This window comes from Triturus cristatus, chromosome 3_2 (genome assembly GCF_964204655.1).
Source record: "Triturus cristatus chromosome 3_2, aTriCri1.1, whole genome shotgun sequence".
In the NCBI taxonomy this organism is placed as follows: Eukaryota; Metazoa; Chordata; class Amphibia; order Caudata; family Salamandridae; genus Triturus; species Triturus cristatus.
In genome coordinates, this window is record NC_140584.1 from 880,675,491 (window position 1) to 880,701,317 (window position 25,827).

Sequence of the window (25,827 nt, forward strand, 5' to 3'; positions counted from 1 at the left end):
AGAAAGGCATATCAATATAGCTCTGGGTCTAGTATTGGCCTGATGGTATTTCACTTGGAACGGAAATCTATGGGCCCGTTGTATCTCACTTTCCCAGGACCATTGGGTTAACTCAGGAAATGCCTCAGTAAAAAGTTTACCAACAAATTTGTAGGGATCTACCCCTTCAGCCCCTTCAGGTATGCCCAAAGTTCTTAAGTTATTCCGCCGCAGGCGGTTTTCCATGTCCTCAATCTTCCACCTAAGTCATCCCTATGAGTTAATGGTGCCTCTGTGGACATCCTCTGTGCCACCATTTCATCCTCTAAAGTGGAGATGCCGGTCTCTGCTTCTGTCATTCTTTCACCAATTTCAGAGCAGGTTTTAGTCATCCGTCGGACAGAATTCTGCAGCTTTCTGCAAGCACCTTGTGTCTTTAAACTTTCTGCCCGGCTTTTTTCCCTATGGGCCATCATCGTCTCATAAATGAGGGTTAGAGAAATTCCTCCTGATTGCTCAGCGACCCCTCCTTCAGAATGTTTGCTTGAAACTACTTGATCTATTTGATTGCTGGCAGATATCTGTGGGGTTGTTCTCTTACTTATAGTCCCAGTAGTCCCGGTAGTGTATATTCTATCACTACCTCTCAGAGTTTCCTCTTCCAGGCATATGCTACTGGTATCACTCCAGGGTCTGTTTGATAGATTAAGGGGATCCTCAGATACTTGTAGAGATTCATCCCCAGAAGAGCTTGAGTGATCGGACAATGAAAAAAAGGGACCCTCTATATCTGCCTCTTGTATATTGATTGTCTCGTTGTCTAACCTCGCACTGGAGTTTTCGCTCTGTTCCTGGGACAGTCTATGCTCAACGGCTGCCTCCTTCATTCCAGTTTTCGAGGGGTCCAATTTATTTGATTTTGGTTTTGCCAAGCCCACATTTGTCTGTCTGTTAATTGAATCATCAGAGAGACCCTCAAATCTTTGCACTGTGGCCCCACTCAACATTGTGCTCACCTCCGTCTCCACGGATCTCTCCAAAACCTCTCCGTCTCTTAACGTTGCTAGTGCTCTGGTTTTGCTTCTCTCTGCGCTTTGGCACCAGGAAAATTGAAGGAGTAGTCTTTTTTGAAGCCTCAGAACTAGTTGTTTGAGCATCTTTTGTAGTTGGTCCACCTCGTTGTGTTTTTGGGTCGGTTTGGTCGGTTTGGTCTTTTCCCAAAGCTTTGGAGGGTAACGGTGTATTCCCCCCGGCAGCTCGTGTCTTCCCTGCTCTCACACCCTTCGGAGGCATCTCACTTCGTGCCAAACCGAGGGTGTGCACACGCAGTGCCAAAGACCACAGCAAAGCACTCCGGGAATCAAACGGCCAGGACCAGGGCTGCAGCGGGCGCGATGAGCCGACTAGTGAAGATCGCCGTAAGGTAAGAAGCGCCCACAGCATACCGGGCAGAGTAACAGCGTTATTTTTTTACTCCTCCGGTCAAAAGCTCCTATCGATGTTTTCGATAGTTAAATCATTATTCATATGCCTGTACTACCGCATCAGGGGACACACACGCAGAGTAGCGGCGAGCGCTTACTCAGCCGAGCAGCCGGCCGCCATTTTGCCTTTCCATGGAAGAATGCTGGTTTTACAGTCTTATGGTAATTTAGAAATGAAGGCAAATTCAAGGAGATGATGGACAGAGCGCTGAAACTTTTCAGACACTCATCCCCAGTCACAGCTCTGGGTTGAATCCATCATCATTCTTTAGCCCAATTCGCCACTCCAGTTCAGACCCAGCCGTGTGCAAATCCGTCTTGACCCTGTGCCTCATGGGAACAGTCCAGCCCGAACTGCCATTCCAGGTCTTCCCTGGACCGGAAACAAGCATCCTGAGACCGGTTTCGGAGTAACGCCCCTCATCAGCCAGGATAGCTTGAGTCCAGTGGCAAAGTGAGCAAGGGACCCACGTCTGGGCATACCCTGCCAATTTAGAAATTAAGTCATCACTTGTAGTAATGTGGTTGAAGCTGGCCAGATCTATATATATCTGTAGCATCATAATAGCATGGGTTTTGTACTGTTATGAAATGTACCTAAATTTATGTTTATCAATAAAGTGGTTCATAGAACTTTTCTTTATTGTGCTGCAGCTATTATCACTAGTGTACCTATGAGGCAGATGGACGGTGTTGGTTTTATTACACACAAATGCTAGGGGTTAGCACAAGGCCATAAAACAAGCATTGTAAGTATGGTACTTATATAGCGCGCACCCAACCAAAATGCAGCGGGTCTAACAGTTGTTTTCTTTTTTTGATGGAGAAAATGTGTTTTCTGTTCTTAGGAACACATATGCATAACTGTAACCTCACTACCAGAAGCAATGCAAACTTCCCCACAGTCAGACAAAGCAGTAAAGGAAGCTGCAACGTAATGACAACTTCATTAACCCAAAACCAGTGTACAGAATGACAAGCGGCAATGCATTCTTTGTGTGACCAAGTACACAGCATGGGCAGCCTTTCCTTATTATCTCACACACAAATTGGGTAAATCACAGGCAGCAGCAGTACAAGGCTAGCAAAAACGTGCACACACAGTTGGCAGCTGTCCAGACTTCCCTCACACACATGCCTACCTTTGCACACGGAGGATAAAGGCCTTGCAGCTTCTATTTTAGCACCTGTATCACTTGTGAGTAAGTGCAGCCGCCATTCTTCTTCTAGTTCTTGTCATTGGTACTGCAGTCTTATGTCCACATTTAACCTCTTCAGTCCCCATGACGAGATAGTCTCGTCATGGAGCACGGTTGCGCTGTGCCCATGACGAGACTATCTCGTCATGAACCCCGTCCGCTAATGTAACGCCCGGCACAGGGCGGGGAAAGGGCGTGGCACTGAAGGGGTTAATGTCTGTGCAGATATCTATTACTTATGAGAAGAACTACAGTAACTGTCATGCGCCGCTGCAGCCATTCCAGATACAGCGGGTGACCCGCCCACCATTCTACGGACAGTGGCGAGGCTGCAGGGGGTGTTTTGGATGTGATACCAACTTAATCAATTATTTTCTGGCTTGGCAATTGGGTCTGCTATGTCAGAGTTGTGTTTTCTCATCGTTCTGACTTCTCTAAGAGGTTTTAACTTGTTCATTATTTGGATTTGGAACTTAAATATATACTGTGACTGGTTTACCAAAAAAGTAGGGATTATAGTTTTACTTGAACAGATGCAAATGTATTACTTTTTGGAATTCACAAACATAGTCTGTGGTAGGCTTGAAAACCTGCACCTGTCCGAGATTTCCAAGCATAGTTCTGGCAAAACCAAAAAGGTGATGGACGGAATGCTTGTAGATAGTCTAATCGCTGGCTGTCACTTGGCTGGCATTCCAAATCGCTTTTAGCTCTCTTTGCTACTCTATGATAAGGGGCTGATTAAGGGTTTGCTGGATAGAGTTAAGGCAGACAGGATGGCAGAAGTTATTACGTCAGCCACCCTGACTTTAGTCCTCCTGCAAAATGTAGAGATGTCCAGTGGCAGCTGCTACATTTTAAAAGTGATGGGGCACATCAAACATTAAATAAAACTCTTTAAAAATAAATATACCTTTGATGATTTCCTGCAGCACAAGTTTAGCTCAGCTGCAAATACTCCCAAAGTTCCTCCTGCTTCGCGCTGCTTCCTTGCTTGATAATAACATCCAAGCCAATCCAAGCACTGCTCTGTTGCTTCTTTCAATGCTAAAAAGTATTAGAGCAGTGCTAGGATTGGCTGGATCAGGCAAACACAGTGCTCCATCAGATATTTACGGGACTCTGCCTCTGCTTCTCAGCTGCTTTTCAGCAGAAGTCTGAACTGTGCATGTCAGGATGGCCACAGCGAAAATACCAGCCAACCTGACATGTGCAGTTCAGATGACACAGCCTCAGGTCTTCCCAATGAACTTCTGTGATGCAGTGGGGAGGTTAGGGGGTCAACGCCCTCATGTCTCTATGGATGAACCGCCCCTGGAGATGTCCACTTGGACAGCTCTATACATTGGCAGGAATCGCCATCATGGCAGTCCCAGTCAGTGTAAAAGAGATTGACAGATTGCTCCATCAAATATGACGGCCAGTTTCAAACTTTTCCAAAGTTTTTTATTTTCAAAATCAAACTCCTAAAGAGGGAGTTTATCTTTCAAAAATAAAAAACAATCAATCCCACACCACGAAAGTTATCTCCAATGATGTGGGGTCATTTTTCTTTTCTGTTTTACTGTAATGTACAGTTAAAAAACCATCCAACCAGCCACTCTTAATAGGGTGGACAGTTGGGCGGCTTAGCTTTGACCACCCCTGGGCTGCCGGAGGACGTAAAATGTACTGTCAGCATAAAACTTGAAATCCACACGACTCACAATCAGGCAGGCAGACCTTGAGTTTGGCCGACAAGGTACTCTATAGCTAAACTATAAATCAGCTCCTGGGGACCACCTAATGCAAATCAGTCCTAATCCTGCTCCTCATGGGAACAGTCCTTCCCGAACATCCCCCATCTCACCCATTCACCTTGTGACCCACTGCTTTACTAGTTGGGAAATTTGAGACTCACACTCCCTGAATATCACTGAGTAAGCTACCCCGGTCTACACAGAGTGTGCCTTCATGCAAAAAAATGCCTTTCTTTCTCCAAACTGCGGGGTGCTGCATTCCTCTCTTCGATTTACCTGGAGGCAGCCGATTGGTTGTGCGGCCCTCCTTTGCAGCATTTTTCTCTGTGGCGGCCATCTTGCTGACAATGCATACTAAGCAATGGGCTTGCCTGATCTTCTCCTTCCCAAGGTTCCTTGGTGAGGTCATAGGAGAAGGTAATGTCAGCCCCAACCTAAAGTGACTTTTGCCCAGCAAGTTATTGAAAGTCTAGATAGGCACTGTTTTTGGCAGATAAAGGGCACAGTGAGACAGTAATGTGCCTACATCACTTTATTTGATTTGTTTGGGAAATTGGGATTTTGTTGCTTAAGGGGTGGTGTAGGGAACAGGAGAGACTAAGAAGAACAGAGGTGCAACAATTTATCAAGCCTTTTTGGGGCTTTGATTGTGAACCCATACACCAACTTCTTAAACTGCCCTTCATTCTGTTACTCCGGCATCACCATTTAAAATGTAAAATATTTACAAAATTGAGCAGTTCAAGAAAGAGGTTTGAATATTGTAGTTTCCACTGTCTGCCCCTAAGCAGCATCCTATTTGCAGCTGAGGGGCCTTGGGTAGGGGGGCAGACCATAGGAACTTTTCAGCCCACCGGCACCATGTCACATGTCTTGGCAGGAAAATACAAGGACAGGGGACATGTTGCATTGCCTTCTCTTCCCACCTACTAATTCCCAAGATCACTACCTCCCCAGATGGAGAGAGTACTTGGAAGAAAAGTTAGTTCTCTCTCCAACAGCTGTACCTCACTTATAATCCTTCCTCCTGGGCATCTGAGGTTAAGTCCATGGGCAGAGGAAGTGTGGGGGACGCAGGGGATATATCCCCCCCCCCCCCCGATTTTGGAGTGGGGGACACGGGGGACAAGGGTGAGGGGACAAAATAATTTCCCCTCTCCCTTCTGTTATTCGCAGGGCCATTAGCGCGCGAAAGCGCTACCTAATGGCCCTGCACCTGACCTGCCTGGAGCCAAAGAGGCCACCCGCGCTCTGCCTCTTCTTATGCTGCAGTAAGGCTCAGCCGTTGTGGGAAGGGCAGAGAAGGAAAAAAAAACGATGTCTCTTTTCCTTCATCTGGCAGCTGCATTCTTCCCCTCTCTCTCTCTTAATTCCTCCATCTCTTTCTGTCTCTGTCTCGCTCCTGCTTACCTGCTGATTTCAAGAGGCATTAAGGTACTCTCTCTTGCCTCTCCTTTTCTTTATTTGTTCCCCTGTGAAATGGATCCAAAAAAGGCGGAACACTTTGGCTGGAAATGTCCTCATTTTCTGACCGTTTTCTATTGAAAAGAAAAACCTCGGTACAGAGAGAAAAAATAATTAAATACCTAAATAAAGCAATACAGAGTGGTCAGCAGACAGGCCAGATTCTTATTTACACCCACACACATTAGCGCCACTTAAGAGTTTGCCAATGAAAGCGCTACTTTCTTTTTATCTTCTTTCTTTGAACAACATTGTTTTCCCAGGGTAGGGAAGTGCACCATTCCTAGAGGGCCTGCAATACCTGGTTGATGGGTAGAGTGGAAACGTTTATTATGCTTACATTTTGAAAGGATATAAGCAATGGACATGAGATCCATGAGATTTTCCCTGTTGAATGTGCCTTTACATTATATATTTTCGGTTGTATGAATTGATTGCATACTACACTCTCCTACAGGTATTGATTTGAGTGTGATTAGGAGTGTCTGGGATCAATTGTTTTCTTTACTAACCTTTGCAAAGGGCCCTACACTTCACAGCAACATAAATCACATTTATTTTAGTAATTTGTGATGCGTTTGAGCTACAAAATTGTTTTTGGGGAAATCGTTAGATTATGCAGCAGATGTATTATGTGGCAAATATGATACAGCCATAGTTAAGTGAATTTTTTTTCTCCACTTAACTTAATTTTGCTCCAACATTGTAGTTTATCAATTTGTAAGTTCCACAACCCCAGAAGTCGAGTTTGGGCACAATTTGCATTTTAAAAGCAGTCCTACAACACAGGGCTACTTTTAAACTGACCTCAGGCTTCAGCAGTGCACACATGCAAGCGCAGAAAGGGCCTCTAAACTGCCATGCCCTATTATATTCTAGGGACTTAAAGGTAGTTCTAATCCCACTGCCCCATTATGTACTAGGGCCTTATAGGAGAGGTCATGCCAATCATAGGGGTGCCCTAACCCATAGTGCACCCTAGTGTATGTAGGTGTTTTCACTGTATTTTTAAGTGTCTCTTTCAGAATAGCACTGGCTGTTTAGGCAGAGGCCAGGGTCAGTCAGTCAGGTACCACCAGTACCAGTCAGCAAAACGTTGGGGAGTGCCCAGGGCACAGGGTGGCTTTGCAACACTAGAGAAACACAAACTAAAACATAACACCATGGTTGGGGGGTTCTCTTTAATAATCAGAATTGATTTATATTCTAATGAACCCATTTTCCAACATTGGGATAGGGAAAGACTGGGGAAAAATCATAACGTTCTAATCTATACCTTGAAGTTTTCATGCAGCTCTTTGATGACGGTTAATAGCTGACTGTTCAATGTTAGGATTTTAACTTATAAACTGCAAATACCTAAAGAATCTCTCAGACAAAAGCAGTAACTCAACGACCTATTTACATGATATGCGTTTTGTGATCTGCGTGGTACATGTTCTTTGCAGCAGGCATATTACCCCACTGTGGCTACCTTACCATGAGTTAAAACTTCCACTAGACAAACCTTCGATCTCTCTCAATAAAGAACATTAATCACCGAAGTTATCTTCACATTGTTATTGATGCCTAAAAATTGCTGGAGACCAGGAATGTAGCAGCAGGTACTTTTCAAACCATAATGCACTTGCAAACACGACGCCCCCACCCTAAGTCAGCGGCCTTTGTTTGCTTTGTGCATGAAGATGCAAGATTCATATACCTGTTTTTAAAAAAAACATTTGGTCTCATTACTATATGAATGTAAATAACAATAAAGCATACATGCAAACTGTGACTACGTGCCTGCTTTTCTCAATATTTCACTTCGAAAGTATGTGATTGTATGTGTTTGATGGGCGGTGATTTGTATAGGGTCACTGGAAAGTCCACAAGGTTGTCCCTGTCCCCCCCAGTATTTTAGTGTCTCCTACGCCCCTGGTTAAGTCTATAAAACTGTAACTATATCTGGACATTCTTGGATGGCTGAGGCACTTTCTGACCATTTGGAACAGTCAAAAAAGGTTGTGTCTTAGCATTGGAGGCTGCAGCTGGCTATTCAAGCCTGCAGCTGGTCATATGGGTTTCTATGTGGCATATGATGAGTGTCGCTGACTTCACACCTGGCATAACATGGCACGACTGTAGTCAACATATGGATGGTAATAATAGATAATTCACCTCTTTTTGTAAAGTAACCCAGTAATAACAATGTTATTGGTTATTTTTTTAGTTCAGTGATGTTACATTCTGTGATGACCTCAGAGTCAAAGGACCTGTAATATCAATTCCTGTCATTTTACTGGTTGATGTGCATGTGATGATTCATCCTTTGGTCCCATTGAGGGTCAAGGGGCAAATGTAGTCACATGTACTAGTCCTAACATTTTCTAAAAGAAATCAGTGATCATGGATGTGTTGCTGGCATTCGACCTATTCGGTTGTGATCATTTGATCGAACATTGAAATCCCTCTGGAGGTATGACGGGAATTTAGAAACATAAAAAATCTGCTACTACTTCGTAAGTAAAGCTCAGTGTTTTCTGTTTGTACTAATATTTACACATTAATGATGCACACATAAAACATCAATTGGCCTGTCTGTATTTAATTTGAAAAATATAGACATTACATTTAGATTATCTTCATGTTGTCAAAACAAAAAAGAACAATAGGTAGTTAAAATAGGATAAGATTTTCTATTGAAGCTTAAATACCTGCATATGTCCACAATTGCTATTACTACTAATGTAATCTTTAACCTCTTGAGTGCCCATGACGAGATGGTCTCGTCATGGGCCGCGGTTGCGCTGTGCCCATGACGAGACTATCTCGTCATGAGCCCCGCCCGCTAATGAAACGCCCGGCACAGGGCGTGGAAAGGGCGGGGCACTCAAGGGGTTAAGGTGAATGTATTGTTTTTATTATTTACTGCCACTTAGTGCACTGAAAAATATACAAATAAGTGTGTTTTTACTATTAACCCTCATGAAAATAAAAATGTCTCCATACACCTTAGTATGATAACCCACTTTTCAAACCTATATCAACATATGAAAAATGTTCATTCCCCGTTGTGGTATCCCTCTTAAACCCGACTGCACCGGCATTCTTGAATCAAGAGGTTAACAGGTGTGAGTTGAAACTTCGTTTTTTCCCTGATGATAAACGAAGTATGGATAAGTGCCATTAAGACGAGAAGAAATAAATATAGACAGAAATGTAAAAATATGTACACCATAAAACAGAGAGTTCTAATAATAATTTTTGATAAAATGTGCTAATAGGCATTTTTCAAGAACTTCAGTCCACAAATACCCTTAGATACAGATAGTTGTGGTGTATTTATATACATATACTAAATAAAAATTGACAACCGCACCGCGGGACACCACCATCGTTTACCAGCATAGAGGTCATTCACTAGGGCTAGGCCATTGCCCTCACCCGGCCACCGCGATGTCGACCCTATCTTAAGATACGTAGCAGGGCACCCACATGCCCTGTACAAGCAAGTGCATTTGATCCATTCCCCTTCGCCATTCCTCGTAAGTGGGGAGTCGATATTTCTCAATTTCCTTTATATTTGTGGGGATGGGTTTGGTTATTGTGTAAACTCGACCTGAACGTATCAGAGATCTTTACATGAGCACCAGTTGTGTTACAGACACATTTATTTCATTGGTCATGGGAGATAACGTGATTTTCCCAGAATTCCAGGATGTTGAGCGTCCCTGCAGAGACTCGAACTCGGTTCCCCAATTTCGAGGTCGACCGCTCTAGCCGTTAGTAAAGCACGTCCCCAAGTGTCCGAGAGCCAGCGCTACCGCCCACCCGTCCATTATCCCCACCAATGTCAAATAATAAATAAGTTAACCAGTTCATTGGTTTTCGCTTTATTATGTAATTAAGTCGTGCTTTTTTCTTTGGAACAGCGTGGAGAGAAAAGACCCCCTAGCTGCTCTGGCTCGAGAGTATGGCGGCTCGAAGAGGAACGCTCTGCTCAAATGGTGTCAGAAGAAAACGGAGGGCTACCCGGTAAGCGAAGAGCGCATGCGCCAAGGAGGTGACAAAACGCCATGCCACTTTATTGTGGAGGCAGTTCAGTAATTACGTGCGCATGAAATATTAAAAGTAAAATATTGATTTCTTGTTCTCTCTGTAGATTATTCTGCAGCAGACGTGGAGGTTTTACATTTGTGTGGGTTTATTTGTAGGCATTGGCATTTTGGAGCATGCAGTGTGGATATATTACAGCAAGAGTTTACAGATATGTAAACGTGTGCTATGTTGGGTTTTTGCTAAATAGGAAATAGTTTAATTTTAGCTATAAAGCTACAAATCAAAATGCATTATAGCTGGGGTTATTGGTGTAAATTCTGGGCTTTTTCGATGCAAGTCATGCTCTGGCATGAGCATAAAGCCTCTGAATATGGATCAAAACTCTGAGCCCAATATAAAAAAACAGATTTAAAAGTACTGAAGTGATACTCCTGGAGCACTACTTCATGCACTCTACATGCAGTTCACATATGTACAGGCGTACATCAGTACCTACACTGTCTCCACAGGATACCCTTTCGCTTTGTTTTACTATGTCCTTTTTATTTAAAGCTAAGGAGCCTTTTTTTAAAGAGAATTTTAAAGAAAGCCAGATTTAAACACGCAAGATTGGCCTTGTTATATTTTTTGTCCTCAGACGCTTTGACTCTGTCTTGTACTGTAAATGTTTTAAGGGTAGGGGTCAGGCTTAGAGCAACAAGGGGAAATTAGGAGACTATAGACTGACCAGGAAGTCACCCCGTGTTCACGGACCTACAAAGGAATTGGCTGAAGGGAGGGGCACCCATTCTCTGATGTATCGAACGTGTATTATGGAGAATTTTAGACTGTTAAACTGGCTTTTACCTACACTGGTTCTTTCTTTCACCTGTAGAGTTGTCCAGTGAGAAGCATAATCCTACATTTTAGGTGTAAATGTGAAGAGTAGCCAGGGGGAGTGGCAGGAAATGGGGCTATCTGCTGCAACATGGGAGGAGCAAAGGAAAAATGAAAGGACACAGAGATCCCCCTCCCAGCCCCCATTACGTCCAGTAGCAGTGCAGTCCAAACAGGCTGAAATTTACTATAAAAAAGAGGGAAGGACTAGGGATATTGAGAGAGTGCGTGCTCCGAGCAAAACATGATGAAACACAAATTCTCAGTCACCAAAACTGCCAATAAATGCCTTTTAGTAGAAAAGGGATAAAAACCTTTGAAAGCTGAAAAACTGCAATTAAATCATATGAAATCATGAGTCTTACATGTCCTCATCCCCTCAAGTAAGCACACCTATTACTAAGCTAAAATCCTGACCCAGAATAGTTGAATTACAAACTGAGATTTACATTTAGGCATAAATTCAATTTTGTGGAATTTTCTGCCTCTAGATTTAACCTTGTGAATTTGGCCCAGTGTGAACTGTATTTTTCCTCCTTTGGGTGCTAATGCCAGGTCCGTGTTTGGCCCAGTGGTCTAAGTGGGATAAAAAAATAGGGTAACCGTGGGCAGAGAATCAGAGGGCGGGAATAACCTGAGGATTAGATCAGAGGGCGGAGTCAGAGGTGTGGCCAGAAAGAGCAAAACATCCACATTTTTTTTATTTTTTGGGCATTTCACTGACCAATCAAAGTTTTTTACTTTATTTTATTCAACCAATGGATACACATGTTTGTTTAAGGTATAATGTGAGTTATTGACATTAAAATGCATTCACAAAGTGGGATATATTTAAATTCACAGAACGTCCCAAATACGCTTAAAAGTGCATTCACAAGCTACATGTCTCTGAGCCGTGCAGTTTCTGTCATTAGCACTTCTCCTCCCTTGTTCCACAAGAGCAGTTCAAATATGAATGGAAAAATATCCTAGTTTGCAAATGTTTTCCACCTAATTTTGGCTCTGCCTTATTTGCCACCTAATACAACATTGGCTGCATAATCTGACGATTTTGACAAAACAATTGTTTGTAACTCAGATGGTTCAAAAGTTACCAAACAATGTGACTTAAGTTGCTGTGAAGTGCCTGTTGCAAATATTGATTGGTTACCTTTCTCACTGCTGTATTTTCATATTACCCTGGTAGTAGGCAAAATCTTTGCAGCAACTAATTAGTATGTATAAAAATGTCAAAATAGTAAAATATCAGAAAATGTACCGCATTATGCTGCAGTCTTTTTTTGCTGCATAATTTAGTCAACACTGCGACATAATTTTGTCCTCTAGTGCTGCATAATATGGAGTGGCCTGAAGCAAGCAGCACACGTTAAAAGTGCTTGTTCATGAAGCAGAGAGACCGTGAAGTTTGCTAACTTAGGTTGGTGTGTGTGCAGATTCTGCATTTCCGATCCCTGGTGAGTTGCACTACTACTGCTGAAACAAGGCCAATGGAGGTACCAATGGGTGAGGCGGACTGGCCTCAAGGGTCCTGTGACCTCAGTGACAGAGTCATTTTCGCTCTAGGGTGTGCAGCTGCGTAGGCCTGCCCGCAAGACTGGAGGTAAACTTCAGCATGGATTGTGGCAGACAGGCCTTCAAGGTAAACTCACACTTGACACTGCTAGGGTACACCTGCTGATGCTAAGACTCCAGGGCTTCTAAAGTCTAGCGGGGCCTTTTAAGTTCTAGGATGGGAATATACTCCCTCAGTAGAGTGGTCTGATGGACTGGTCGGTCATGATGGCTGAACCTGGTTCCCCAGTTCCAAATTCGGCAGCTCTGGCCAAAGTACCATATCCTCTTCCCCGCTAAACACCATACTGCTTCACTGAGAGAAACTCGCACTGCCTTCAGTTACAACCCAATTGTGCCCCACTATAAACACCTGGATGTGACTCAATTCAAATTATGCACTAGACAAGAGTAACATGCTGCCTGAAAAAAAAAGTAATAACATCCTGGAAAAAGCAAATACTCATAGGAAATGAAAGATTAAGTAAAGCATGTGAAATGTAAGCAGGAACAACATTATTACCGTTACACTATTACATTCATTATTAAGGAAACCAATTAGTGTTTTTGGCTGAAAAGTTAAGGACATGACTACAGTGCCCAGAAGGGACACGTTTCAATGTCCATTCCTTATATCCTTACAAAATGTAAGCAGTCTGGTGTAAAAAGACCACATCCCTTAACACAGAGCCGTGGTACACGTTTTATAAACTAAAATAGGAAACACAGCTAATAAGGATGACATTAAACGTTTTCCACTCCATGCATCAACCAGGTATTGCAGTAACTCCAGAAACAGTGCTCTTCCCCACCCAGGGAAAATAATGCATTTCAAAACTGCAATTAAATCATATGAAATCATGAGTCTTACATGTCCTCATCCCCTCAAGTAAGCACACCTATTACTAAGCTAAAATCCTGACCCAGAATAGTTGAATTACAAACTGAGATTTACATTTAGGCTTAAATTCAATTTCGTGGAATTTTCTGCCTCTAGATTTAACCTTGTGAATTTGGCCCAGTGTGAACTGTATTTTTCCTCCTTTGGGTGCTAATGCCAGGTCCGTGTTTGGCCCAGTGGTCTAAGTGGGATAAAAAAATAGGGTAACCGTGGGCAGAGAATCAGAGGGCGGGAATAACTTGAGGATTAGATCAAAGGCGCAGTCAGAGGTGTGGCCAGAAAGAGCAAAACATCCACATTTTATTTTTATTTTTTGGGCATTTCACTGACCAATCAAAGTTTTTTACTTTATTTTATTCAACCAATGGATACACATGTTTGTTTAAGGTATAATGTGAGTTATTGACATTAAAATGCATTCACAAAGTGGGATATATTTCAATTCACAGAACGTCCCAAATACGCTTAAAAGTGCATTCACAAGCTACATGTCTCTGAGCCGTGCAGTTTCTGTCATTAGCACTTCTCCTCCCTTGTTCCACAAGAGCAGTTCAAATATGAATGGAAAAATATCCTAGTTTGCAAATGTTTTCCACCTAATTTTGGCTCTGCCTTATTTGCCACGTAATACAACATTGGCTGCATAATCTGACGATTTTGACAAAAAAATTGTTTGTAACTCAGATGGTTCAAAAGTTACCAAACAATGTGACTTCAGTTGCTGTGAAGTGCCTGTTGCAAATATCGATTGGTTACCTTTCTCACTGCTGTATTTTCATATTACCCTGGTAGTAGGCAAAATCTTTGCAGCAACTAATTAGTATGTATAAAAATGTCAAAACAGTAAAATATCAGAAAATGTACCGCATTATGCTGCAGTCTTTTTTTGCTGCATAATTTAGTCAACACTGCGACATAATTTTGTCCTCTATTGCTGCATAATATGGAGTGGCCTGAAGCAAGCAGCACACGTTAAAAGTGCTTGTTCATGAAGCAGAGAGATCGTGAAGTTTGCTAACTTAGGTTGGTGTGTGTGCAAATTCTGCATTTCCGATCCCTGGTGAGTTGCACTACTACTGCTGAAACAAGGCCAAAGGAGGTACCAATGGGTGAGGCGGACTGGCCTCAAGGGTCCTGTGACCTCAGTGACAGAGTCACTTTCGCTCTAGGGTGTGCAGCTGCGTAGGCCTGCCCGCAAGACTGGAGGTAAACTTCAGCATGGATTGTGGCAGACAGGCCTTCAAGGTAAACTCACACTTGACACTGCTAGGGTACACCTGCTGATGCTAAGACTCCAGGGCTTCTAAAGTCTAGCGGGGCCTTTTAAGTTCTAGGATGGGAATATACTCCCTCAGTAGAGTGGTCTGATGGACTGGTCGGTCATGATGGCTGAACCTGGTTCCCCAGTTCCAAATTCGGCAGCTCTGGCCAAAGTACCATATCCTCTTCCCCGCTAAACACCATACTGCTTCACTGAGAGAAACTCGCACTGCCTTCAGTTACAACCCAATTGTGCCCCACTATAAACACCTGGATGTGACTCAATTCAAATTATGCACTAGACAAGAGTAACATGCTGCCTGAAAAAAAAAGTAATAACATCCTGGAAAAAGCAAATACTCATAGGAAATGAAAGATTAAGTAAAGCATGTGAAATGTAAGCAGGAACAACATTATTACCGTTACACTATTACATTCATTATTAAGGAAACCAATTAGTGTTTTTGGCTGAAAAGTTAAGGACATGACTACAGTGCCCAGAAGGGACACGTTTCAATGTCCATTCCTTATATCCTTACAAAATGTAAGCAGTCTGGTGTAAAAAGACCACATCCCTTAACACAGAGCCGTGGTACACGTTTTATAAACTAAAATAGGAAACACAGCTAATAAGGATGACATTAAACGTTTTCCACTCCATGCATCAACCAGGTATTGCAGTAACTCCAGAAACAGTGCTCTTCACCACCCAGGGAAAATAATGCATTTCAAAACTGCAATTAAATCATATGAAATCATGAGTCTTACATGTCCTCATCCCCTCAAGTAAGCACACCTATTACTAAGCTAAAATCCTGACCCAGAATAGTTGAATTACAAACTGAGATTTACATTTAGGCATAAATTCAATTTTGTGGAATTTTCTGCCTCTAGATTTAACCTTGTGAATTTGGCCCAGTGTGAACTGTATTTTTCCTCATTTGGGTGCTAATGCCAGGTCCGTGTTTGGCCCAGTGGTCTAAGTGGGATAAAAAAATAGGGTAACCGTGGGCAGAGAATCAGAGGGCGGGAATAACTTGAGGATTAGATCAAAGGCGCAGTCAGAGGTGTGGCCAGAAAGAGCAAAATATCCACTTTTTTTTTTATTTTTTGGGCATTTCACTGACCAATCAAAGTTTTTTACTTTATTTTATTCAACCAATGGATACACATGTTTGTTTAAGGTATAATGTGAGTTATTGACATTAAAATGCATTCACAAAGTGGGATATATTTCAATTCACAGAACGTCCCAAATACGCTTAAAAGTGCATTCACAAGCTACATGTCTCTGAGCCGTGCAGTTTCTGTCATTAGCACTTCTCCTCCCTTGTTCCACAAGAGCAGTTCAAATATGAATGGAAAAATATCCTAGTTTGCAAATGTTTTCCACCTAATTTTGGCTCTGCCTTATTTGCCACGTAATACAACATTGGCTGCATAATCTGACGATTTTGACAAAAAAATTGTTTGTAACTCAGATGGTTCAAAAGTTACCAAACAATGTGACTTCAGTTGCTGTGAAGTGCCTGTTGCAAATATCGATTGGTTACCTTTCTCACTGCTGTATTTTCATATTACCCTGGTAGTAGGCAAAATCTTTGCAGCAACTAATTAGTATGTATAAAAATGTCAAAATAGTAAAATATCAGAAAATGTACCGCATTATGCTGCAGTCTTTTTTTGCTGCATAATTTAGTCAACACTGCGACATAATTTTGTCCTCTATTGCTGCATAATATGGAGTGGCCTGAAGCAAGCAGCACACGTTAAAAGTGCTTGTTCATGAAGCAGAGAGACCGTGAAGTTTGCTAACTTAGGTTGGTGTGTGTGCAAATTCTGCATTTCCGATCCCTGGTGAGTTGCACTACTACTGCTGAAACAAGGCCAAAGGAGGTACCAATGGGTGAGGCGGACTGGCCTCAAGGGTCCTGTGACCTCAGTGACAGAGTCACTTTCGCTCTAGGGTGTGCAGCTGCGTAGGCCTGCCCGCAAGACTGGAGGTAAACTTCAGCATGGATTGTGGCAGACAGGCCTTCAAGGTAAACTCACACTTGACATTGCTAGGGTACACCTGCTGATGCTAAGAATCCAGGGCTTCTAAAGTCTAGCGGGGCCTTTTAAGTTCTAGGATGGGAATATACTCCCTCAGTAGAGTGGTCTGATGGACTGGTCGGTCATGATGGCTGAACCTGGTTCCCCAGTTCCAAATTCGGCAGCTCTGGCCAAAGTACCATATCCTCTTCCCCGCTAAACACCATACTGCTTCACTGAGAGAAACTCGCACTACCTTCAGTTACAACCCAATTGTGCCCCACTATAAACACCTGGATGTGACTCAATTCAAATTATGCACTAGACAAGAGTAACATGCTGCCTGAAAAAAAAAGTAATAACATCCTGGAACAAGCATTTACAATGCAATGGTCTCGGCATTGGTAAAGTTAGAGCTATTGGCATTGCTCATGACATTATTTTTGTTTATGTTTTTGTTTGTAAAACATTTAAAGAAACTGCATTGTTATTTACAATGTCAATAGCTTAATCACTCTCAAATGCGAGACCTATTGCATTTGCACCCACACACAGATTAAGCTATTGACATTGTAAATTACAATGCCGTTTCTTTAAATGTTTAATGGGGAGAAAACTAGTAAACTAGTAAAGTAGATAATACACTATAGTAAATGGAGTGGTAGAAGTGGGAGGAAGGGTACTTCCAAAGGGAGTGAGGAATGGTCATGCAAAATGGCAGGAAACCACAAAATATCAAGCATTTTACATGGTTTCCAAATGGAAAAATGTAAATGTTACATATGCTGAAGCGTATGCATATTTCAGCAATATTTTCTTTAGTATACAATCAGTAAGAGTAAATTAAGGGCAGTAGGGGAACATAAGGAAATGTATGATCTAGAATTATTTTTGTTAATCGCGATTTTTTTTGAATTTTTTTTTAAATCGGATTGAAAGGGGAGCACGTTTTAACGGTGTAGCTCCATAGTGGTGTAACTGTTTCCTTTCTGATGCAAATCAGAAGGCCAGAATTAGCTCTGCCACATTAGAAACCAAAGCACATCTTGATCTTTCCTGTTTTACAAAATCTAATACCTCTCAAAGGACACAACCCAGTGCCAGATGTATGCAGCTTTATTTGCGAGTGGAGGCTTGGAAACTACGCAGAGTAGGAGCACACAAAAAAAAAGCGAACATTTTCAAGTTGGTTCAGACCATACAACACTGGATGAAGACGGGTTTCCTGGGCTCAGTGGCACAAACACGGATGCATTGGCAGTCCGAGGAACAGGGAGCACACATTGCTCTTTTCTTGTCCTGAGTAACTGGAAACCACAATTAGCCTGGCTCTAGCGGTTACAATTATCATGCAGTTCAAAGACAGCTTCTCCTTTACTAACCAGACTTCAGCAGTCATAAGGAACATCAAATATTCACTAGGGTGCCAAGGACGATGAAATGAAAAAAGTTATTTATAAAGGGCACTACCTCCCCAACAGAGAATCCTGGTGCATTTCCAAGCACGTGACCACCTAATAACTACTGCTTAGAAAAGGTAAAAGGAGAAGGGGAACAAAACCAAAAGAAAGTAACAGAGCTCTAAAAAAAAAAAAAATGGCAGAACGACTCATTCGGCAATGAGAACAGCAAGGCTTTAAGACGCTTTCTAAAGCCTGCCTCAGTCTCAGCTGGTCTCAAGGAGCGGGAAAGCCGAGTCCAGGCTCTAGACCCTCGAACAGAAAGATATTCCTCTTGGTTTTCAACCTGAAATTCATCCTCCATCTACTTGAAAGGAGCCAGTGCATCACCATGACCAGGCCATTACTAGGTGCTTGGAGTTATCCCACCTTCCCAGCTTCACAAAGTAGCTGGAAAGGAACGAGGAAGCGCTGTAAGAAAAACACCATTTTAAATCTACACAAACTATAGGTGGATCCCCGCTGTGTGTATGTTTCTGACTTTTCCCTATGTATTACCATTACTACGTACATAAGAATGTATGCCAATTCTGATGGTGCTGATGGACGAACTGGCTCTTCTCTCAGCGTTCATGACAATGAATAGCCTCATCTTTGACATACATGCACACATCACGATCGAACACACCCAACAACCAATCAAGCTTAGGTGATTTTTGGGCGCACAAAGGCACACTGTGTACATAAAGCATCTAAAGATGAGTGAGTAACATCAAAGCGGAAATGAAACCAAGGAACAGTTTTTTCCGGTCTAACCTAGAACGCTTGAAAAAAGAGGATTTAAAACACAGTTCCTTCACACTAGTTGGTGTAAAGCGTCTACTCCAGCACAACCACTGTCTCCATTCTGTTAACAGAGACCATGTACGATTCTCCCAGTCAGGCGGTTTATTTCAGATTCACGTGTGAGGGAGGTGCGTGCTAACTTCTAGCCTCATTCGCCACGCTACTATGATGCGGCCCGAGGCATGAATGAGCCAGGCTCCCTGGATGAATATTCAGCAGTACATTACGTTCTCCCACCAACACTTAAGCAGATGTGAAAACGAAGCATCTGCACAGTCATAAGGGCCGTTTCCTGCGTGGACGCGTCACAGATTGCACAACCGTGCTCTGCAGTGACCCCGGAGCAGCCCGAGGCGGGGGCAGCCCGAGGCGGGGAATGGTGGACGCTGGACTACAGGACGAGTGCCTGTGTGGGGCACAGGCAAGAACCAGCACCAGCCTCCTTAGATCCGCTCCGAGCAGCAATTCAGCACGGAAACGCCCCGTCGAAGGAGCCGGACAGGGCGGGGGAGAGCTGCGTTCCATCAGTTCTTCATTCCACACACGCATCGGGCAAGACTGCCTCCGCTCCTTGCCAGGAACAGAAGCGCGAGCTCACAAAATAATATCTAAACAAGGCAGAGCAAAAGGCACACCACCGCCTTTCTCCGAGGCAAAACAGAAATGCCTCGGAGAAACGCAGGGTCCTTTTCGGATTCGGGGGCGTGTTTTGCTGTTGTCTCCTCCCTGAGACTTTTCGCAAAAAACACGCCCCCGATCCGAAAAGGAGGGGGCATGATTGGAGTGACGGGACCTCTTCTCCAATGGCTGGCCAGCATTTACTAGGCCAGCCAATGGAGAACAGGGGAGAAGAGGGGCGGGTTCAAGCCCCTCTTCTCCCAAGTCATTATCTCTCGCGAGCGAGACTGCGCAAGCGCAGCCATCGCTAGCCGAGACCTAAAAAGCAAATACTCATAGGAAATGAAAGATTAAGTAAAGCATGTGAAATGTAAGCAGGAACAACATTATTACCGTTAATCTATTACATTCATTATTAAGGAAACCAAATAGAGTTTTTGGCTGAAAAGTTAAGGACATGACTACAGTGCCCAGAAGGGACACGTTTCAATGTCCATTCCTTATATCCTTACAAAATGTAAGCAGTCTGGTGTAAAAAGACCACATCCCTTAACACAGAGCCGTGGTACACCTTTTATAAACTAAAATAGGAAACACAGCTAATAAGGATGACATTAAACGTTTTCCACTCCACGCATCAACCAGGTATTGCAGTAACTCCAGAAACAGTGCTCTTCCCCACCCAGGGAAAATAATGCATTTCAAGGAAAGATAAGAAAACGAAAGTAGCGCTTCACTGGCAAACTCTGTAAAGTGGCGCTTATGTGTTTGGGTGTGAATTAAACCAGTCTGGCCACTTTGCGACATCTATGTCTTGCTTTATTTAGTTATTTTTCATGCTTTTAATCTTTTTTCTCCCTGTCCCGAGGCTGCACTTTGGAATAGTAAAATTTCAGAAAAAGACATTTCCAGCAAAAGTGTTTATTTCTCTTTTGAATCCATTTCAAAGGGAAACAAATGAAGGAAAGGAGAGGAAAGAGGGGGGGGGACTGTTTTTTTGAAGTCACGGTTTTCATTCAGAAAGTGAGGAGGAGTGGGACAGTGAGAGAAAGAGAAGGAATTAGAGGAAGCAAGAGAGAAGGGGGCAGCTGACAGCGGTAGAGCAGAAGTGGACACTGTCCTTGTTCTCCGGGTGTTAGACCTAGCACCATTGGCGTGGGTCTCCCTTCCATTTTTTTGCTGTTGTCTCATTTGTTTTTGCTGGTCATAGATGCTTTGGGCACTGTGCCACTGCTGTTCAGTGCCACAGTGCAAGTGCTCCCCATGGTAAATTGATGTATGGATTAGTGACTCCATGATTGGCTTGATTTGTTTAGTTGTCAGACCCTAGTACAGTGCACTGCGTGTGCCCAGGGCTTGTAACCAATGCTGCTGGTGGGCTTGCAGCACTGATTGTGCCACCCACCCGAGCAGCTTATAAAGTGTGTCTCAGGTCTGCCACTGCAGAGTCTGTGTGCAGTCTGGTACTGCCATGCTGACTGGGCAAGTGCACCCACTTGCCAGTCCCTAAACCTTCCCTTTTATACATATTAGTCACCCCTATGGTAGGCCCAAGGGCAGGGTGCATTGTAGGTAAAAGGTAGGACATGCCCTGATCTGTGTGGCATGTCCTGATAGTGAATTACAGCCATTTTCGTTTTTCACTATTGCAAGGCTACCTGTTCTTCATAGGCCAGAATGGACAGTTTGATTATTACATTTTATAATCCTAACTGACTCAGGGAACATGGTAGAAATTCGAGTTTAGTATGCCTGAACTCAGAATGATAAAATATATCTTTTAGTGAAGTTAGTTTTAACTTTCTTTGTTTGAAAATACCACTTTTAGAAAGTAGGTATTTTCTTGTCTAACCATCCAAACCTGCCTCTGCTAGGCTGTGTATTCCTTGTCTGGAGTTTGAGTGACAGGGGCTGGGGGATTCCAGGAGACAGGGTGAGTCAGCATAAGGCTGAATAGAGAGATCTGCATCTAGATGGGTGGGAGGGGTTGCACCTGGGACCTGAATAAGGCTGGGCCTTCCCTCCACAATGCTGGCTCCACCTCATGTGGTGTGTCTGATGTCCCTGCCCTGCACTGTGAAAAGAAAGTAGGAGACATGTCAACAAAGTGCTCCAGGACTGACCAGAACTGGTTTGGACTAGGCAAAGGCCTCTCTGCCTTCAGAGAACAAAGAGAAAAGTAGAATAAATATTGGGACCCAGACCCAAGAACTTTATATCACTTCTGGGAATCAAGACGAACCTTTGCTGAGGAGAAGAACCAGGAAGCTGAAGGAGGAGACTACCCCTGTGCTGTGTGTTTGGGGGTTGGCCTGCAGTGGTTGCTTCATTACCAAAGACAGGAGAAAAGGACTAAGTGTGCTTTCTATCAACTTGAAGAAGAATCTCCAAGGGCTTGAACTAGAGCTTGCCTCCTGCCTGAAGTCTCAGGGATGCAAGACTTCACCAACCAGCTCCACCTGAATTCCCTTGCTGGGAATTGAAGTACCTGCTGTTGTGCTGGGCCTTCTGAGAGACTACGTGTCGCTGGGAGCTGGAAGCGCGACGCAACAACGAGAAGCGTATCGCCACCGCAGCCGATGTCATCGCATCGCCGAGGAAGCGAGCCGCTGCTGTCATCATCGCAACGCCGAAGCCCGGCACATTGCCGGAGAAACGGGACGCTGCCACAGAAGTCATCATCGCACCACCGGAGAAGCGCGTCGCAGGGCCTGTCACGGCTCCAAAGATCATCGAGTCGCCGCATGGCTGTCGGGCGTGCATGCATCACACCAACGTTGTCGCTTCACAACCAGGACGCTATTTTGTCGCATCACACCGTAGAAGAGTATCGCATCGAGGTGCCAGTGTGTCGCATCGCACCGGAGAGCAGTAAGAAACCGACGCATCAACTCCCCACACAGTAAGGAAGCGAGCATTAACTTCCCTGCGCAGCATTAAGGAACCGACGCATCCACTCCCCTGTGTGTAAGGAACCGATGCATCACCTTCCCTGCGACCCTTTTGTTTTCTTTGCGTTACGCATCTAAGGCACATTGAGAGTAAAGTGTTGCATTTACAACTTGAGAGTACTGAGCTATTTTATAACATTTGAGAGGCTATTTTTAAGTACAGTATTGTGGATTTTTGTCGTTTGGTCATGTGTTAAGTCTATATAAAAATACTTATTTTTATAATACAACCTGTGTGGTGTCCATTTGTAGTGGTGTCACTGTATTACTGTATGTGTTCACAAATGCTTTACACACTGCCTCTGAGATAAGCCTGCCTGCTCGTGCCAAGCTACCAAGGGGGTGAGCAGGGGTTATTTTATGAGTGTAGCCCCTTACCCTGACTAGACGCAAGGGTCCCTATTTGTCACAGGTGCCTACCTATGCCAACTAGAGACCCCCAAATCTAACACTGGGCAAGAAGGAAGAGACAGAATCCTTTTCCTTCTCTGTCCACTCCGCCCGTCCATGAACAGCCGAGCCTTATCTATAGCCCTGGCTATTTCTGCTGTCCTGAGCTGCATTTTTAAAATAAAGTAGGGGTACGGATTTTATTAAATTGAGAAAATAGTGGGGGCACGCCATGGCCTGCCAATCCCACCCGCTTAGACCACTGGTTTGGCCATGGTACAAAGTAAGCCATTTCATCCCCAGGTTGCTAATTCCTATCTTACACTCCGTAAAAGATGGAGGGTAGGATGTGGGGTTTAGGGAAGGGCACAGTGTAAAGGTTTATCAGCAAAGTCACATGAAGGTGGAAAACCTTTGCAAAAATGTGACATGTTTTTTGAACTTCGATTTCCTATGATCGAAAAGGGGCGATAAAGCTGTCCTTTATTATTTTTTCAAACCTTTGCAACCTTGCAAAGTTTCAAACAATGGAAAATTAGAAATCAGTAGACTTTGTACACTCCTGTTGGAGTTTTTCATAGGAGAGCAAATGGTTTTACGGGAGATCTCATGCCATCCTCCGCATACAATAAGTATGGTTGTTGGGTACCTTTATTGTGTCGTCTCTCTGGCACCAGTACCAGTTGGTGTATGAAGCTTACTTTATATGCAGGTGATGCCCCTTAGAACTGTAATGAGGATGAGGGATAGGGATGGTGATGACTTTCTAACGCTTCACAGCATTCGACCCCTTCGGCTTTAATTGCTTTGCTCTATAGCTGAAGTGATGATGAAGAAAGGGACTGCTCCTCCTGAAATGTCTAGCGTTCCTCAGCCTGCTATCATGCTACACAGCCTTTAGCGCTGCTTGGACGCCGTGACACATTCTGCAGGCCTTTCTATCTGAAAAAGGGCTGTGCTCATGGATCCTTAGTAACATCATAGACCGTGAGAGGGACCAATTAATTGCTTTGAGATATCCAGGAGGAAACCTCAGGTCTCTTATTCTGCATGTTTACCCTTCCTTAATGCCAAGTCCTATAGGGCACCCCTGATTTGTTGCTGTTTTCTAGCATCCCATGCTCTTTCCCCACAGCAGTGAAATAACCAACCTTTCCTCTGCCTTTTGCTTTTTCTTGTTCTGCTTCCTCCAGCTTGAAGGTGGCCACAGTGTCACAAATTCACAGTCCCCCCAAGCTTTGACCCACTGCAGCAGTGTGTGCCAGTGGCTCTCGTAGGTGACAGCTGGCATGGCAGAAGTTTCAAGTCCTGCAATAATCCAGTAACCCCTTTGCCCAAAAGGAGCCCATCTGTTACTCTGCTGGTCTTCCAGTCAACCCTAGCACGCAATGTCAAAGGGTCTACTAGTTACACCATTATTAGAAAGATTTTGACAAGTACTGAATTTATACTTCCACAAAAAATGTTGTTGGGAAGGATGAAGCCTCACATCAGACTTTAGTAAACTGTCCAGCGAGCCTCTCCTCCCTCCTCCCACCATACCATCCCCTTTGGTTGATCAGGGAGCGCAGCGCAGCCTGCGTCTTTGATCACTGGAGGGCTCTTTGATACTGCCCTCATGCTGCTGCTCTCTGGTGTTCCCACAGAAACACAGAGGACCACTTTGTGGCTTCAGAGCTCTTGCCATTGATTAAAGGTCTATCGAGAGAACATCTCCATTAAGCCTTTCCCTGAACATGATGGTGTTTTGACGCAATAGAACAAGACATCCATTCGCTTTGTAAGTGACTATTGTGCACATCCAGCTATGTCTACTACATTAGTCACCAAACGTGCTGTTGGCTGTATTATGCGGAGAGAATCCAATAGTACGCTTGAGATATACTCGCCAAAGGCAATGCAAATGGTGCTGCGTGATATTATACATTTTGGCCCTGGTTACATCCTGGAGCTTCAATTCCCATCTGTGTGCACATGGAATTCCAAGATGCGTGATCACTATCACACCCCGCAGTTATACCCAGAATGATTTTCGTAGGTCAAACTTGCCGAACTTTAGGTGGTAAAGGCTCGGATGTGAAATGCTGAATTTGGTGTGTAAAGACCGATTCTGCATGGTTTGCCTTTTTTTCTAAGCTGAAAAAGTGGACTAGGTGGAATTTACGATAGCTGATAGGTATCTAACGCCAAGGTGACAATGTCTGCGGAGTTCGGTAAATTCCTCATTCACATCCGGCCCACCTGCAATTGGGGCCTAACTGCTAACCCAGTTGCATTATTGTGCAGGATGTTTCCTTTTATTTTATTTAGTATTGCAATTTACTTGGTGCTCCATCAACAGTGTATTTGTGATTTGACTTCTCACCTGATGGTTAGCTAAATTGTCAGAATGTAATACTAGGAATGTAACCCCAGGGCAGCATGTGGCCATGCCATAGTGCACACTTGATTCTGACTAATGCACCTGGGATATTTCTTACTTGCTGCTAAAGCAGTCTTGGACATGGAATGTTGTATGTTAGATTACATGATTGGTGATAAGTTAGATGGCTACCTGTGAGTATGTACACTTGAAATATTACTTATTCCGTGCATAGTTCAGGATGAGTTTTTCATATTACTTTACTTGTCCGTGGTGTGGTTTTGTTATTGCCCATTTGGGGCCAGGTTAATTGTGTTTGGTTATATTTGATGATAAACTGATGTCTGTGTATTTTTATTTGTCAAGCATGGATATCTGCCTTGCAGCTGCAACGTGTCTCTGCACGGGGTAGCAAGTGGACGCAGGCTTGTTATACAGTGAAATTGTTTTTTTGCCGTAGAAGCAAGTTAGGGCAGGGGTTGGCGTGTGCACTGTGTTTGTTCATGAACCATGGTGTGGCAACTGGCCTGTAGAAATGTCAGGGCACGATGAGGTATACTAACATTCGTACTGTGTGTCAGTTATTGTGGGTGGTGCATTGGGTTAACAGTGGTTGTCTTGTGAGTTGGCACCCACTGGTGTTCTTGGTCTCCGTTGCTAATGTATTAGGTGTGGCATACACCACTTGGGGTAGTGGGAGATTGTAAACAACAATAGGGGCGGTAAAGTTGG

The 25,827-nt window shown here is 43.7% G+C and overlaps 1 protein-coding gene across 2 annotated transcripts in view; it reads left to right on the forward strand.

Moving 5' to 3' along the window:
- The window catches only part of SPECC1 (sperm antigen with calponin homology and coiled-coil domains 1), a 1,265,733-nt gene that overhangs the window by 859,297 nt on the left and 380,609 nt on the right, over window positions 1-25,827 (forward strand). For both annotated transcript variants that reach the window (XM_085649254.1, XM_085649255.1), the window contains one exon: window positions 9,780-9,882. In XM_085649254.1, coding sequence (XP_085505380.1) covers window positions 9,780-9,882 — 103 coding nt within the window. The remainder of the gene's footprint in view (window positions 1-9,779; window positions 9,883-25,827) is intronic.